This window comes from Natator depressus, chromosome 15 (assembly GCF_965152275.1).
Source record: "Natator depressus isolate rNatDep1 chromosome 15, rNatDep2.hap1, whole genome shotgun sequence".
Classification (NCBI taxonomy): Eukaryota; Metazoa; Chordata; order Testudines; family Cheloniidae; genus Natator; species Natator depressus.
The window spans coordinates 14,414,920-14,433,015 of NC_134248.1; the positions used below are offsets into that span (position 1 = coordinate 14,414,920).

Genomic DNA, 18,096 nt, shown 5'->3' on the forward strand with positions numbered 1-18,096 from the left:
GAAACTATCCCAAACAAAGTATGATTATAGCAACTCTCTCTATTTGGTTTTCAAGCCTTCTTTCCTTCCTCCCACTGCTAAAGCAAAGCCAGAAGCCATGACATCCTACAAACAGCAACTGTCACAATCAATACACCATATGAACCTGGGGTCCCACTCTAAAGCCTTTCTCCACACAAGTAATCCTGACGAGGTCAGTATCATTGCTCTCCTGAGCTAGCCAAGTCACATACGGACCAGCGACAGAAAACACTTATATTATGGTATATCCGAGTTTCATAAAAATCTGTTTTAGGATTCAGTGTTTGTGATGGCTTTCACTGAAAAGTGAGATCTGGTTTGTTCACCACCCTAGAACTGATCCAGTAAGAGCTGATGGCAAGACTTCTTTATAGGAGAATAGTGACTTATTGAAGAGTGTCTCCAAGTTATCTGCTCTAATAGTTTCCTCTTCAAGTTCCTGATGAGCAACTGAAGGCATATTTTATTAACCTATACATTTTTCTGTAAGTGGGATATACCAGTTAGAACAGTGGTTGTGCAACACCGGAGTGCTAGAATGGGGGGGGGGGGGGGGAAGACACCTACAGTACCCTTATCAGCAAGGTTGTGAATTTGAGCTTGCCTATACCATTAGCCATCTTAAACAGGCCTTGATGAGAAATGTGGCTATTGATGGTTTGAATGCTTAAAGCCTATTACTTTCAGCCTTTCCAAATATGGCTGCTAGTTTCACATGCAGGTGTAGAGTTTTCCTACTCTAACATGCTCCTGTTTTGAAGGAGGCAGTTGTGTGCATTGTGTTCTGTTCTTGAATACTGGAGTGTGTAGAAGTGATGGGGAGGCAGTGCTCCAAGATGCACTGAACGATTTACAGCAGAGGATGTTTTACTAGTTCTTTTGGTAGCTTCCAGGGGTTCAGTTTCTCCTTTACTTAGCTCTGCTTAGTTTACATAGCTGCACTTTTGGGAAAGGCCCCACAAAAGACTACAGTCCAGTATTAAACTAGGCTACAGTACAACTGAAGTAAAGGATGCAAGTCTAGACTGGACACTTCATGAAGCCCATGACTAAGTTTGTTCCCAAGATGAGAATGGATAAACAAATGCATCTAAAAATGTATATAGTGGAGACCCCAGAGGAATAAAAAGTTTAGGGCACTGTGTTCATAGCATAAAAGTTAGTTTCACCTGGGACTTGCAAGACACTCTGCAAGTGGCAGAAGAACTGCCTGATACACTACTTTCCCCCTGTAGCTATTCTGAGGAGTGAATGAGGAAAATACAAGTAAGTATTTAGTCCAAAGTGCTCTGGACCTACTACAGTGCAGGTAACGTAGAGGGGAGGGCAGTGATCAAAGGCCTAGTCTAGCTTTGACAGTTGACATTTTGATATCATCACTGTTGGTAGATGCAACTCCCCCTGCCAAAAAAATAATCAAGACTACAACCAGAGCGTGCACCAGTTTTACATTTATAATTGGACTTTTATAATATTCATGATTAGCACAAAGTTCATAACCATAAATTATACATTGTTATCTAATTTCAGTACATAAAACGTTAATGATATACGTATTTGAAGAGTGGCAAAGGAATACAGCTCTGTTGGCATTCTCAGGGAAAAAGGTGAACGGTGGATGTGCCATTTATACTACAGCACAGCAAAACCAAGATTTGCCAAACCCAATCAGATCAGACGACACTGCTTCTAGTTGCCAGCCAGGGTCAGGAATTTGAGTCAGCCCAAGATGGTGGAGCAGAAAACCTTGACTCCAGCATCAGAGTTAATAAAGGTGCAAAACCAGGATTATATCCCTCTCCACTACCTCAAATATTTTAGCACTATATCCCTCCCCCATTCTGACACTGCACTCTTCGAATCATTGTTACCTTAGCATATGCTCATAGTACTCTGGCAGCCCACGCACACACATTCCTGCTCCATTCAACTTGCCATACATATAGCTGAGATTTCCTTTTGTGCCATTTAATGTCAAATGAGTAACATGCTCTCCCATCTTGTTAAACAAAAAAGCATCTGGGAAGTTTGCTTGCTCTCTGGTATGATCAGATTTATTCTCTTTCAGCAATTAAGACTCAAACCTACCCCAGACGGTACAGAACAGGCTCAATCTGCCCCCAAGAACTTTCTGCAAAAAATTTCCCCTATGTTCCTCCAAACAATTTGCAGAGTACTTTAATATTCTATAGCCCATTCTCCTTTTTGCATACAACACTGCAAACGAAATGGGGTAGTCAGATTTAAGCAAACTTTTAACAGTCCACCAGTAAGAAGATGCTGAACTCAATTCTGAACATCCATGCTACCTACTTAGTAGCTTCAGATACAGTACTTTAAGCTTTAACGACTTGGTGCCAGGTGATTCCCCAGCACAACCACTGCTGGCAATGGGTTTGCAGCAAGGAACATGCGCTCCCTCTTCCCCCTGGCCCCAAGTAGTTATTGCTGTATTCGGAGTTTTAGATAAATAGTGCCTTGACTTCAGTCAAGAGTCTTGCAACATAATTAACAAAAGCTGCCTTTGGAGGTTGAAATGTAACTGGACAATAGCAATAAATAATGGTAACAGGTATCCTCTGGAAATCTTCTCACTGAGTGGGACAGCAAGTATTCAACCAACCGAGGGGTCATCTGTGCCTTTAGGACCATTGTAAACTTCTCCAAGAAGTTGGACAGGAAGGGAGAAAAAAAACAGACTAGATCCGTCAAAGAGCTAGTTACATATTGAAACCATAAACAGGTGGCTGGGTGAATCCTGGAGCTGTGTATCCATACGGGAAGTTGGCCTGGGGAGGTACTGCGCTGGGGCCTGCTGTTAACATTAGCTGCTGGCCTGGAAAGGGAAGAAGGAGTTTGTTTAAACAAAGCTTTGCAAATGCCTGGAATAAAAAAAAAAAAAAAAAAAAAAAATGAGATGAGGTGGTGTTAAACTGCCCAGACTTTAGAATGGCTATATAGCTGGTTAACAAGCATATTTGTATTCTAACAAACAAGATGGGAGAACCTAAACTATACCTCCTCCACTGAGGAGAGGACACAATGATGTGAAAACAGGCCATCTAGCTTTTCTTGCCAGACAGATTTAGAGCAATTCACAGTACCTAGAGCTCGGTGAAATTCTGACTAAGACTTCAAGCCCCCAAACCCCACCAAAATAAAAAAACCTTAATGACACCAAAACATGTCATGAATGTGTGTCCATTTAGAAAAAGCCTACAAGAATTTAAAAACCAGACACAGAGAGTGTCTTGTTTCAACATTTCAGAAGGAAATGTTGAGAAATGGAAAAGCCAAAAGAGTTTCAAAATTTGTTTTTTAAAATAAAAATGTTTAAAATGCTCAAAATCAGAACAAAGCGTCTTGTTTTGGGTCAAAGTGTTAGACCCAAAGAGAATTTTGGGTTTTTGAAATTGCCAATGTAATGAAAAATGCATTATCTGCCCACCAATGCCAGTGCAAGGTGAGGTAGGAGGTGCGGGTGGGGAAAAAAAAGGGTATCAATTTAGTTTGAAACAGCTACACAGCCTCCCAATAATACAGATTGATTCCTTGAAACAAAAACAATGTATATTGTTAGGACTCATGCATGGTCAAAATTTTGACCAAAGCAATTCAAGCTATTGAATTTTCAGCAGCTTGTGTATGTGTACCACCACAGACTGCAAACGCATCTTATGAACGCCAATAGCGCACATGCCTCATGCAGATAAATCAACGCAGTGATAACCTTTCCATTAGAGAGTGGACCACAGCTTTCCCTGCCTCGGAGCTGCTTCAAGTCAGTGCTAGTGAGCAGAATCTACCTTGTCACAAAAACAGCCTATGAAGCAGCCTTCTGCAGAGTCCATTGTGAAAGAGACCTTCCATTTACCTGCTCAACGTAAGGTCTTTCTAGACCAGGCCATTTAAAAAAAAAAATCCATTCACTGCTTGATTTGTCAAGTGGAAAGGCAGACTTCCAATCTCTTTGAAAGGTATCAGACAGGAAGTACAAGGAAGAACCGGTTTCTTCTGGCAATCCAGAGGAGAGACTCTGGGAAACCAAAAGCAGTGTGTATTTGCATTCACCCAATGGCTCCTTCTCCCTTCCCCCACCACTGAAAGACTTGGGATTTATGCTTTGTCTAAAGGAGTGGTATGGTAAAGGGTGGAATAAGCCAAGCTGGATTGTTTCAGCTAAAGTACTGCTACTCATTCAAATGTTTAAGCTGTAAGTGTTGCACAAAAAACTTTCCAGCATATTAATTAAGTACAACTAGATAGTTATCCAGGATAAGGGCTCCAAGTAGTGTTCCCTAGCTGGGAGAAGACAAACTGCTTCAAGTTGACTGGAGGTGGGAGGATATCTATATTACAGATAGGCCACAGGAAAGTGACGAAAGCCCAGCATGAGGAGACCTAACTTAATATCTTGCTAGCAATAAAATAAAAATAAGACACCAAGTCTTTCACCTACCAAATACTATTGGAGTGGGTTCAGCTACTTGTTCCTCTTCTTTCCTTAGGCTTTCAGAAGCATCAAGTTTATCCACCTATGTTATAAAGTGAACAGGAGAGGCGTATGAAGGCCTTGCCTAAGTTATGTGCCACCTCTTAGTGGTAGGTCTCATACCAAATGCTTCAAGTATTAAAGGGTTGCCCTTGCAAGTCTTCTTCTGAAGCCATTAGAACATACTTGTGTGTTCCAAGTTGTCCATGGGGTCTAAAACCCAAGAGGGGAGACTAGTTCTGAAATAAGCATCAATATTTGCTTAGCTAAATACAACGAAGTCCACTATCTGAAGTACAGGTGTAATGCTTAGTAGCACTTGCTCTCCATCCATTGATAATGTTGTGTCCTGCAACACAAGCTGCCAGTTTCCGTTTCAGAGATTCAGTGTCAAGTCTGCAGGAAGAACTGTCTGGCAGACAGCTGCTGACTAACCACATCTTCAATAAGAAATTCTGAACACACACGCCTACAGTTTGCCTCTGGAAACCATACATCATGAAGCATGGTTTGACTAATCAATGCTGTATCTTATGTAAAGTGAATAGATCTAGTACAGCAAATAGTAAGCTCTGTTCCTCAAAGTTATCTGGTATGCCAATAAGTTGTGAATAGGCTACAGAGCCAATATTATAGATATATTGCTTTAAAATATTCTCACTAATTTAGAGGTAGTTTATTTTCTTTTAGATAACAATGCAATCTCCTAGGACTTCAATGGGAAGACAGTTTGATGTGGTCTTACAGGGGGAACTGGCTGAAGCTACAACACAAAGTCTTTATTTTGCTCTATACACACCTAGTTTAGTCTTTGATATCTTAGACAGCCACTGCTTACCACCACAATAAAACTACTAGCACTAAAATCCCTAGCTATGAATTCTGGGCGGGGGGAAGGAGAGGAGTTCCTAGTAGCAGGTCCTCTGCTCTGGAACTCCTTTTTACCTGATATAGCACATGTAGATGAATCTGACAAGGGAAGCATGTCTGGAATGGCCTGGTCAGCTAGCACCCATGCCCCCCCAAATTTAATCTTACTGAAGTATCACACCTTCAGAGTTGCCAACTTGGGACTGAAAAAAATATGACCTTTGTTAAAGATGGGTGCTTATAACTTAAGTGCAATCCACAGCATAACTAACATCTGTCCAGAAATAGCGGATACTACTCCCTCTAGAGGGAAGCAACAGTATTCAGCCTGTAACAGGAAGTACAGAATTTATCAAATTTAAGTAAAGGAAGCCCATTTTCTAATTCCACAAACTAAATTAGTTTCACTGCACATCAGACTCACCATGCACATTTCACCTTTTTTTTTTTTTGGGGGGGGGGGGGGGAGAATCTAGCATTTAGTAGATAATGGTCACCTGTAAATCCAGCCAGCAGTTTAAAGTTACTATTTAAGCCTCATTTCTTATTTGAGAAATCCACTGCCCCACTTTTACATGCAAGTGGCACAGACTTAGTTTTATTTGAAGCTATTGTGCTGAAATTCTGAAGATTTTGCATACAAAAGATCAGTCCAAAGCCGCTTCTGAGCATGCAGACAAGAGTCTCTGCTGGGAAGCTTTGTCCTGCCAAGTCAGGGGCCATCACTTCTCTAAAGAGATCATACTACTTTGTATGGTAAGCTGCTAGACTTGTTTACATGTAGCCTGAGTAAAGCAGAACACTTGGGAATCAGTTATCTAGATATTTCCTCCCTCTTCACAACTGATCTTGCAGTATAGTAAACCAGAAGGTCACAGGATTCCGATAATGGGCTATCTACGACAAAAAAAAGAATGTAGTACATCAGACAGGAGTTAAGGATGGACTCATGGCAAAAAAAAATTTTTTGCATCATTAGCCCAAATGCTTATTAACAGTGTTCTTCAGTGATTAGTTTTCCCCAGCTGAAAGTGAGCTAAGTCTGGCTGGATTCCCAAGTTGCATGTGAGAAGCTGTCTTTCTACAGCATTAGAAGTTAATAGGAAACAGACAAAGATTATGCTGCTCTGCTGGCAGAAGCTACAACTAGGTTCCAGTAAGAATCCTAGGATATATATTAAGGGACACAAATGAACACAGTTTAAAATCAGAGACTGTCACCTTATTAAACAGCCCATCAACCTGCAAGAAAGTTCAGAAGGGAATACTTATCAAGTGAGTATTCAAAAAAAACAAATCTGAAGCAAAAGAGCCACAATCAAAACACTGGGACAATAAAGGCAAGAGATATTTAGAGCTCAGAAAATCATTTCGTCACTATTTTACAATGCACAAGTTACGTATATGGATTAGATATTACATCTTACTTACAATTGCAGACAGCTTATTTTGGCAGGTTATTTGGTAATTAAACAGCATACACAGACTTACCATATATAACTTGCATTTATCATGTAAATGGCATGTCTTAAACCACAGCAACTCCACCATTACATAGTATTTGCCATGTACTTAAATCATGAATTTCCATGTATGACAGTATTTGCACATTTGTGCACTGTAAAACAAAATGTTACCCATGTTAAGAAGGTAGAAAAGTGACTTCCACCTTGTGTTGATGTGGAGCCATGTATCTCCTCAGTATCTACAGGAAAGTAGCACTTATTTTCTTCTAGCTTTACATTTGTGATAAGTCAGTTTTGTTTCATTCTGTGGGATTTAGCAACTCCATATTTGCAGACAGATGGTTATGACTACTAAGGGCAAGATCCCCCCGCCTCCCCCGTACAGCTCTATTGAAGTGGTGCAGCTATGATTTACATCAGCTGAGGCTCTTGCCCCAAGGAGATAAAGCCTGAAGTTGCATTCATGTTGACAGTGGCTCCTTCCCCTCTGGACGTCACACAAACATGACCCGAACTACTGAAATGTCTCAGTAACACTGATGCTACAATTTCAGCAGAATGCAGAAAGCTTACAAGATTGGCAATGAAAGTTAAATATGAATCCACTGTGTATATATTAGCCTGAAACATTCTGTAGTCCCATAGGTCTACAACTATAGAGTCTATGTAGATGTATTCCCATAGTTCCTGATGTGGGAGGGCTTCAGAAGGCTAGCTGCTTCACAAGTACTACCCCACTATTCCCATGAAGAGAACTAGTTAGGTCTCAGGCAAGACGACTGTGGCAGCCTAAAATTAAGTTGGTAGAAGGCAGAGGAATGGTAAGAGACATCACATTTTGAAAGCTCCTGAGCCTAGGTTTTAAAAAACTAACTCTTTAGTTTTATGTAAAAGCTGGAAGGCAAAAGTAGTCAAGTAAATGGTTGGAACACTACAGAGAAATAGACTGCCCTTGTATTCAAGAAAACAGCATGCACAGTATTAGCCCTTTTTGCTTGGAGTCTCGATTCACAGTTCCTAGAAGAATAGATAGCAGCTAGAGAAACAGTTCAGTTTAGTCTTATCAATTAAGAGTTATAGCCTCAAAGCATCAGGTTTAATTCTGACTGGTTCATTATGATGTACTATGTAGCATGATCACTGAGGTGTGCTGAAGTTTATGTACCTCCACCTCAAACTGGTCTTTCTGGAACAGAGTTCAGTATCTCAGCAATCCATGAACACGGTCTTACCTAGCTCAGTTTGGACAATGCTAAAACATGGAAGAAACTAGTACAAAGTACTCCTTTTCTTTTTACAAAGTAGTGAGTCTTTCAACAGAAGCAATACTCACTTTGGTAAGGTACTCCCTCATCACCTGGATGAAATAAGGCATTGCAAAGTCCATGATGTTATGCCTCCATGCCAGCTCAAGGACCACATCCGGGTGCAGCAAGTCATAGCATGCAAAGAGAGAGGCTGCAAAACACTCCTGTTTGCCTTCCTCCAGGAACCACTGGAGCAGTTTCTCTGCCAGCTCTACATCTTTGGATTCTGCAGCATACTGCATGGCATCCTACAAGCGAAATGCCACATACTTTAAGAGTTGTCACCTGGCCACCTCAAAACTACTCCACCCCCCCCACCCCCCCTTAGCAAATTCTGCAGACACGTTTCCCCAAGTGAAGTAGTTTGCAGCCTTTGGCATTCTCCTGCCTTAAAGATCAGCCAAAGGCTAATGTAATTGGTTTCCAAGTGAGTATTTTTAAATTCAGGCCACTGGTTCTGTGCACTAGTAGTCAATGCCTGCAGTATTGATCATTGGCTGATGTCAGTTAAACTAAAGCAGTGGCTCAATCTTTCCAGACTACTGTACTCCTTTCAGGAGGCTGTTTTGTGAGACGTGAGGTAAGTGCTTGCTTACAAAATCAAAAACCAAAAGTGTCACACACTATTACTGAAAAATAGCTTATTTTCTCATATTATAAAATGATTGGAATATATACACCAGACCCTCGCTAGAATGTGGGATTTGGGATCCATGCCAAGTACTGTGTTATTGTGGGGACAGTGTTAAAATGAAATTAAATTAAATTAAAAATTACTGTACCAGTAAATGTCACATCCCTAAAGTATAGAAAACCTTAGAAAATAAACTCCTACTTGAAGGAAACAATGAGAAAAAAAATCTGCTTTATTAGAGATTTAAAGTAAACATTACAATAAACTAGTCTAGTTCTTAAAGTCAGAGTTGCTTTTGTTTCTTGCTGCGGTGCTGCTTCCACTTAGCAGACTGCAAAAAAGACTACCTAGCTGCATAATTTTTATAGGCTCAACGTCTTGCCTCTCGAACCATCTCAAAGCAGTCTAAGCCAGCTACAGTCGCAGTTGACATTGGCACGTCTACTTCATCTTCCTCCTCTTCTTCCACAGAGAAGGCCAATTCTTCAGCTTTTGGACTGTTTAGTCATACTGCCTGAAGAATTTGGTCATCCATTAGTCTTTCAGCAACGGGACAAAATTCTTCTGCTTCATCACAGCCTCTTATCCAGGACTTTATATTGTGACAGAACAGTTACCCTGAGCCTGGACAGTTGCTGGCACAGCTCCTGCATCCACTCCATGTCTGTTCTCCAACTTCCTTTTCTGTAAATCCCTCAGACTGATCTGCTTTCTTCATTTTATTCCAGGAGCAGGTGGCCAAACGACTCAGTCCCACCATCCAAGAGCAGTTTATTGTTTCAGTGTGTAATAAATTTCAGGAACCACCACCAATGTGTAAAAAAGTCTTATAGTCAACTTCAGAAAAAAAGTGAGACAACTCATTGTCATTTGTCATACCAAGGTCTGTCGATAGTGTTGCTTAAAAATGGCAATAACACCTTGATCAAGCGGCTGGATTTTGGAAATAGTGTTTTTAGGTAAGTATTCAACCCAGATTCTACCATCACAGGTTCCGAGTCTTTCAGCCGGAGGATGTGCTGGACAGTTGAGCAAAAGAAAGGCCTTTTCTTCTAAGCATTTTTCCTGCAAATGCTTTTGCACAGAAGGGACAAATTTGGTGAAGAACCATTGTTCAAAAATCTTTTGGTCATCCAGGAATTTTTGGAGTTCTTGTACGAAAACGTCAGGCAATTCATTTACATGATGAAAGCACCGAGGCATGCAAGACTTTCCAATGCACAATGGTTTTAATTTATGCTTTCCTGTTGCATTCACGCAAAATAAAGTAAGGTGATCTTTTGCCTGTTTATATCCTTCTTACGTTCACCTGTTCCGACAGCCAGGGTTTTATCGGGCTACATTTTATAATAAATTCCTGTTTTGTCTGCATTGTAAACTTGTTCCTCCGAGTAACCCTCTGCCTGTACAATTTCCCTGAGCTTCGCAAGGTACAATTGCACAGCATCGGCATCAGAGCGTTTTTCTCCCAAAATGGCATTCTGAAATCTCCGTAGCCAACCTATACTCGCCTTAAAATTGCCAAATTCACCATTAAGTTCCTGGTCGAATTTTTCCGCTTGCATCTCTATAAACAGACCAGAGATCGGAATGCCTTTCTGCTGTTCTTGCACAAGCCACATGTACATTGGCATCACTCGCTAAACAGGCTCATTTTCTTTGAAGGACATCATCCAGGTTATGAATGTAAGAGTAAGTTTGAGCTGGTTAGCATTCTTTAGCCATCCATGAAAGGTGGACTCGTTAAGAGCCACTGAACTAAAGCATTTACAGGAGAACCCAAGAATGGCCAGCACAGCTTCATGTACAAGATGCCAGGTAGTCCATGATTATACAAAACCATTAGATGGTCATGGAGATGCTCCATTCTACCTGGCATAGGACCATAGAATACGCTTAGACCATAGATTAGCTAGACAGTTATCAGTATCCATTTTAAAAATCAGATTTGGTTTGTCAACTTGACCTTTCATCAGTTAATGGGATTTATAATAATAAATACCAGTTGCTGGCATTAAAGCAAGCAAGCCAGATGAGATTAAGACACTTCCTCCAAGAAGTGAAAGTGAGGTTGTGATGTTGCACTCTATAGGATTTTATGAAAATATGCTAATGAGTGAATAGAATGTAACTGAAATATGCTTCAGGCAAAAGCTTATAATCTACTGACTGTGGTCATCCTATTTGTATAAATGTATCATTCTTGTATCTGAAACTAGAAATATGAAATATAACTGAGGTCCTATTGTAATTATGCAAAGTGTGGGCCATTAATGGTGGTTTGGAATCTTGAAGGCTCCCGTCAACTAGTACAATTGGTTGCAAGTAAACAGCCATTTACAAGCCTTCCTGTGAGAGTCAGGCCAGGAAGAATGAAGGCTTGGGGGTCTCACAGGACATGTGGAGACATGACCATGTCACCTGGTACTGGAATCCATCTTAAACCTGGTGCTTTTCCATTTAGAAGGAGGGGTGGGGACAGAGACAAAACTCCCGACTTGTGCCAAAGCTATATAAAGGGAGTGGAACAGAAAAAGGAGGCTCCAGTCATGAGAAATCCCCTAGTTACCACCTGAGCTGGAGCTAAAAAGCTACCAGTGGAAAGGATTGGGCCTGGACTAGGAAGAAGTCTAGTCTGAAAGCAGCTTATTTGAACATCTGAGGGTGAGATTTTATCTGTAATCAGTTTCTTATTGTGTTTTATTTTGCTTGGTAAACTTACTTTGTTCTGTTACTTGGAACCACTTAAATCCTACTTTTTATATTTAATAAAATCACTTTTGCTTATTAACTAACCCAGAGTAGGTAATTAATACCTGGGGGAGCAAACAGCTGTGTATCTCTGTATCTGTGTTAGAGGATCGACAATTTATGAGTTTACCCTGTATAAGCTTTATACAGAGAAATACATTTGGGGTTTGGATCCCACTGGGAGCTGGGTGTCTGGGTGCTGGAGACAGGAGCACTTCAGCTGTTTTCAGTTAAGTCTGCAGCTTTGGGGCATGTGGTTCAGACCCTGGGTCTGTGTTGGAGCAGACTGGTATGTCTGGCTCAACAAGGCATGGTTCTGGAGGCCCAAACTGGCAGAGAAAACTGGCTCAGAGGTAGTCTCATCACATCAAGTGACAGTTCCAAGGGGGTTTCTGTGATTGAACCAGTCACAGAGGTCTCTATCCAAGAGATTGTGTATGGGTGCGAGTAAGGTGTTTTAAAAAAGCAGTAAGCCTTAGTTTCTGGCATCTGAGTGCAGTCTTTGTATGGCCCTCCTTGAAGATCACTTTAGATAAGCTGTTACCAGCAGGAGAGTGGGGTGGGAGGAAGTTGTGTTTCATGGTCTCTGTGTGTATATAATGTCTTCTGCAGTTTCCACGATATGCTATGCATCCGATGAAGTGAGCTGTAGCTCACGAAAGCTCATGCTCAAATAAACTGGTTAGTCTCTAAGGTGCCACAAGTACTCCTTTTTACGAATACAGACTAACACGGCTGTTACTCTGAAACCAGTCTTTGTGCTGACATTTTAAAATAGGGATGATGCCAATATGCAAAGTCACTATTAGAGAGTCTTCAACACAAAAATCAGAAGTGGCTTAGGCTAACCTATCATTACGGTTGGTAGGTTTACAGGGCCTTCAAGTGCTTCTCTACTATGTCCTGCCCCAAAGAGGTTGGCAAAGGCAGAGCCATTAGTTCCATCTTGGGTTCAAGTCTCAGAAGACAAAAGGTGTGTTCAGACTTGTGCAGATGAGACGAACTAGTGTTTTTTGCTTCAGGTACATACAGTGCTTGTGCTGTACCTCCACTGAATATATAACTATCCACATCACGTACTGTTTTGCACTTAAGTTTTAATGGAGGCAGGAGCCTCAGTAATTGCACACTGATTCCACTGCACAGGGCTCCCCATCTGAAGTACAATTTTACAAGATTTTTTTGGTAAACACAGAAAGTGTACTCCTGTCAAGTGAGCATCCTAATCAGCACTAGTTTGTTACAAGATAACCACCTATGGAAAAAAGAAGTCAGTGTGTGAAAAGGAATTTAGTTTTATTGACATGGCCTCTTAGATTAGTTCTAATCCAGAATTTGTACCAATTTTGTGAAGGCAGGTGCAATCCATGCTACAGTGACAGTGCAGAAAGCTCACTGCTGCTTAGTTTGGAGATGCCTTTTAGAATAACCTCTTCCATACCATTAAAAAAGGGAAATGTTCAATGTTAACTGACCTTGTAGAGACGATCCTTCTTGCAGAGCTCCACACTCTGTTTCCAACGATTATTACCCTTGTACAAGTAGGCTGCGATACGCCTAAATTCAATCAACTCATGTTTCTCCAAGCGCTGAGCTAGTGTGATGTTATCAAAGTTATCATATGCATCAATAGATGCTCTCAACCCCTATTAGAGAAAAATTCTATTAGCTATCAGAACAGCAAGTAAGTTTGACCACCACTGGAGAAACAAACAAACAAAAAAACTAGAGAAGTATGGCTAGCATGAATTAACTTCGGTTTTGGGGGCTGCTAGTTCTAGGTTACTGCAGTATGGACATGACTGCATTCTAGCTGTTCAGATTAGAAAATTTCTAAAGAGAGGCGTTTGCTCCAAAGGAGTCAGTCCCCCAGGCTTAAACAAAGCCATGATGCTGGTTTTGCCTAAAGGGATTACTGAAGTACAGAAACATTGATACAAGTGCTAAGTGTCCCATTAGCAGCGGACAAGTTATGCAGACTTAAGTAACTGGTCTGTCTCCCTAGTCCACTTAACACAGAAGCCTGCAACCTGTCATACACACAAGGTGTTCTTTTTAACTAGACCTCCATACAGCAGCACACATAGTGTGCCAAGATGTAACAACTCTATTCTAATGCTGTCTAGAGAGAAGTAACTTTAGAAGGAATCTGCTATTTATGTGAGAAGTGTTGTAGGGTATTTCTACTTATCACATGTAGAGAGCATTTACCTCATCCCGACCCTTGAAATATTTGGCCATGGCTGCTATTCCTCCAGAAGAGGTGGACTTACCCCATCCCCTTTACATTCCAGCCAATACCTTTCTATCAAGTCAGTTTGAGACCAAGGTGAATAATTCTTACAATGTACGAAATGTGGCTGATTAACAAAGAGCAGGCATGTAAAGAGAAGGGAGAGTAAATTTGCACACCAAGGTTTTGTAGACCTGCTGTAACTCAACTGTATGGGAGACTCACCTGATAATCCTCCTCCTCCGTCAGGAGATTGTTTAGAGCCTCATTGACTCCTTTGTTGTTGTGGTTCTGGACTGAACGCAGGTAAGGCTTCACTAGAGGCAGCTGATTAACCTGGAAACAGAACAGCAGTAAGAACATGCTAGATTAAGAGTACTGCTTTGAAGGAAATGAAATACTCTAGAGAGGCAGGCTCTCCAGTTTAGCACTAGACTGGTTTTAAGCCAGCCCCCCAAAAAAGTCTAGTATAGCTGCCAGTGGCTCAGATATTACGCCAATTTTATCCTTTAATTGCTGGCATAGAAGAGCTAGACAGTCAGGATTTAAATTTACAGAAGATATTTGGACCCATTTCCCATAACCATGTGGCCTACATAGACTGTGGAACAGCCCTATTCCAAGTGATTTGATGAGCAGTAGCAGCATGCTTGCTACTGCAAGAGGCGGATACATCTTCTAGACCCCAAAGTCTTCATCTGAGGGCAAGGACAAGAATGCACTAAGAAATCCTGAGGAACACAGAGTTTAGTTTCTATACCTGATCCATTTATGACGACTATAGCTCACCTTTGAGAAAAAGCTGACTGTCCTGGTATGATCCAGCCGTGGAGATAATACGAGCAGAAGATCATTGATCAACAGAGGTTTGTAGTCCAAATAGAACTGCAGGGCTTTGTAATACAGCTCCACATTCGCCACCTGGATAGGGAAAACACTGATTTGATCAAAGGCTGCCTCTGCATCTGAAAGTTTAACTACATTGCAGGGAAAGTGAAATATCAGATAAGTGTCAACTCTGCAAAGTCTAAATGTCAGATTTCTGTTCGAGTGCTGGCCATGTACACAACTACAATATGAAAGCAAACTTCTCACTTAGATGGCTAGTACTGGTCAGCTTCCTGCTCTGCCTGATTCCAAGAATCTGTACAAGATTCAGATCCCAACGAGAGGGGGAAGGGGAGGGGGAGGGAGCTAGGCACAGGAAGCCCAGAAGAAGAGAGTTCAGCAGCTTCCTGCTTATTTCAGGAGTTTGTTGAACAGATACTTGAACCTTCTAGCTGTAAGATTAAAGCTCTTATCACTTCAATTTTTTGCTTTGTCGTAACAATTTTCACAAAAAGTCCAGTAATTAGATCAGCTATTTACCTTAGCAATTATGTCTTTGAACTGCCCTTCTTTCCAGGCATCAGTGGGATGGTTCATCATTGTAATTATTGCATTGTCATACTCTTCATACTTGTCATAAAGGAAGACCAGTTCTCCCCAGAGGTGAGCTTGTTCTGCTGCTCTGAGCACCTAGGGATAGGAAAAGGATAATTAGGAGTTGCATGTTGCTTAACACTTGCCTAGGTGCATAACAGTTTAATGCAGCAAGATACCTACCTTTGGAATGTTGACTCTGGACCAGAAGAGCTCCAGATGTTCCCTCATCTTCTGTGGTTTGAATTTGGAGTACAAGATGGCGAGTTCTGTGAACATTCCCATGTGAGCACGCTCCAGGCCCAAAGCTGCTTCCAAGAGGGCAATCAGTTCTTCAAAATAGCCGCGATCCTAAGATGAAGATGACCAAGGTTATTGGTTGAACATCATCCCTTTTCAAAGATCCCTTAGCAGCACAGTAGGGGACAACATAGCAGGAACAGTGATTTGAAGTTTTAAGTTTGAGACAGGGCTTACAAGGTTGAAGTTTGAGAAGTACTGACCTTTTTACTTACTCCATTGCACAGTGAAGATGCTCTCCAGTTTAAACCCAGCTCCCTGTTTAAAATGAGCTTGTTTCACTAGTGGTTAAACAAATCCTCAAAGATTTGTTTAAGTACTGGGAATGACAATTGTTACCATGGCACTGTTGAGGGTAGTGTAGTTGCTGCCATCTCTGATTTTAAGGAACGCTATATTAACAAATCCTGCAAAATCAGGAGCAATTATTCCCTTAGATCATTAAAACAATCTAACCTGGTAATAGCTAATCAGCTCTTCAAGCTCATCTGCATGGATTACTATGTGCAAGCCGCATATCTGTGCTAGGCGGAACTCCTTTCCATCCACACATGCAAAGCACACCTGTAACAAAAGATTTTAGTCATACTGATGTTAGACACCACATTACCCAAAATGAATCAGATAACTGCAAGACTAAAAAGGGTTCCTTCTATACATTAGATCAAAGGACACTATCAGATGTAGGACAAATAATCAAGGTGCTTCAAAGTAGAGACTGGAAGCAGTACTGATTAAAAATCATGCGCCATTAGGAGTAAGAATTATCCCATTTAAAACAAAGGTTCTAAAATGGCCATTGAGGCTTTGACTGGCAAAGTGTGGACCATATCTTGTACATATTGCTCTTGCGAAGCCTCATCTCCTATTTGTGATTGCGTAACATATCAACTAAGAAGTTGCTCACATGGAAGAGTAATATTGAGAAAGCGTATTTGAGTATCTTGATGTGATCTAGTAGCTGGAAGCATGGCAAACCAGCATTACATGACCAGCAAGTGCTCTGAAGGCTAGTAGTCCACAGATTTGTTTAGAAATAAGATGCCATTTCAAGTGAATATAAATGACACCCCTCTGGGAAGAGGAGCACATAGCTTTGGCAAGATGAACTACCTCTTTCCAGGTCCTGGTGCTGTTCGCTTTGCGGCCACTGTCTACTGCTGCCTGGTACTCTCCAAGATGCACCAAGGTAGATGCCAGGCGTGCAAAGTTAGATACATTGTTGTAGAGCAACTTTGCTGCATCATACATTCCCTCCTCATAGCAGCGATCTCCAACCTAGAGAGAAAGCCAGAATAAACCGAGTTGGACTGATGGGGGCAGGAAAGGGGAATGAGCAAACTTTGAAAGCCTGTCCTGTTTTCTTTGAGTGTGCATCTGGAAATTTCTGACCTGACAAAGCTATTTGTCAAGGCCTTCCTATTTTATTAGGAACATAAGACATACCTGCTGAATGTGGGCATTGTTAGGGCCACTGACAAACTCTTCCAGCTCTGAGAGGCGGTTGGTTTTTGCCAAAGCAAAGATCAGTTCAGTCTCTACGTAGGACTCTCTGGCCTTTTTTCTGGCCATTTGCAAGAATTTAACCAGATCCTCCCAGTTATCTTAAATAGAGGAGAAAAAAAAAAAGTTTCCTATTCCACTCCTTTCATTCTGAAGTATTTCCCATTGTCTAAACTATGTTCAAGAGAACAGTCAGTTAAGAAATGAGCTACTCTGCAGAAACTGACACTGAAGAGCCATACTGCCCAGCTGGGACTAGCTGATCCCACATCCAAACAAAAACTACACTAGGTACCATTCCCTGAGCCAATCAACTCTTAACATTCATACATCTCTTTGGATCAGGATTACTCAAGAATGAGTTGTGTGCCATTAGTATTTATGGTTCTCATTTTATGTAGAGATTTGAGAATGTAAGTCAGTGAAAGCACTTACAAATGGATCCAATGCTGAAACACTGGATCTGAAGACTTCAAAGTTAATAAATATAAAAATACTGATTGATATATATATATATATATATATATATATATATATATATATATATATATATATATGAACTCCTTTGTTAATCTGGCTCAGTCCTCCTACCCACTGCTAATCCTTTAAAAAAATTTCCCCAAGAATTTCTGTTGTTATACTTGGTAAACCATATTCTCATTAACAAGCCTGCCTAATTACAGAACTGATGAGGCCTTAGCTTACTGTTTCTACTAGCTGCTTGAACAACTTCCATGTAAGCAGAGGGATCATCAGCCTTGATATAGGAGTCAATGGCTTCCTTCACCAAGTCCTTCTGGAGCTGTGCTCTGGCCAGTTGGCTCCATACAGCTGGTTCATTACATCTTTCTGCAAATTCATAGGCACGGTCCAGGTTGCCAATGTGCTCTATCAGCACCTGTGATATTAAGAGATAAGAACAGTTGCCAAGTATTAAGTGTGACCATCCAGTTCTTCAGTCTTCAAATGCCTAGAGTTCGTCCCCACATCTGAGGATGAGCAACAACCACATATTCTGGATTTAAAGCAGCCCTTTCAAAAACTCATCTATATAAGTGGTTGTGTTTCAGGGTGAGAATGTCCTTGGGGCAGAGACA

The 18,096-nt window shown here is 41.1% G+C and overlaps 1 protein-coding gene across 2 annotated transcripts in view; it reads right to left on the minus strand.

Moving 5' to 3' along the window:
- Positions 1 to 2,028: 2,028 nt before the first annotated feature.
- LOC141999497 (clathrin heavy chain 2) overlaps positions 2,029 to 18,096 on the minus strand; it is a 58,193-nt gene continuing 42,125 nt past the window's right edge. Inside the window, exons 21-33 of one of the 2 annotated variants that reach the window (XM_074973006.1) lie at positions 17,705 to 17,897; positions 16,943 to 17,100; positions 16,610 to 16,774; positions 15,953 to 16,060; positions 15,380 to 15,547; positions 15,143 to 15,292; positions 14,564 to 14,695; positions 14,000 to 14,110; positions 13,017 to 13,187; positions 8,183 to 8,404; positions 6,605 to 6,625; positions 4,481 to 4,556; positions 2,029 to 2,857 (exon numbers count right to left, since the gene is read on the minus strand). In XM_074973006.1, coding sequence (XP_074829107.1) covers positions 2,742 to 2,857; positions 4,481 to 4,556; positions 6,605 to 6,625; positions 8,183 to 8,404; positions 13,017 to 13,187; positions 14,000 to 14,110; positions 14,564 to 14,695; positions 15,143 to 15,292; positions 15,380 to 15,547; positions 15,953 to 16,060; positions 16,610 to 16,774; positions 16,943 to 17,100; positions 17,705 to 17,897 — 1,791 coding nt within the window. In that variant the 3' untranslated portion in view covers positions 2,029 to 2,741. The remainder of the gene's footprint in view (positions 2,858 to 4,480; positions 4,557 to 6,604; positions 6,626 to 8,182; positions 8,405 to 13,016; positions 13,188 to 13,999; positions 14,111 to 14,563; positions 14,696 to 15,142; positions 15,293 to 15,379; positions 15,548 to 15,952; positions 16,061 to 16,609; positions 16,775 to 16,942; positions 17,101 to 17,704; positions 17,898 to 18,096) is intronic. The other variant, XM_074973007.1, reaches the window with a different exon arrangement.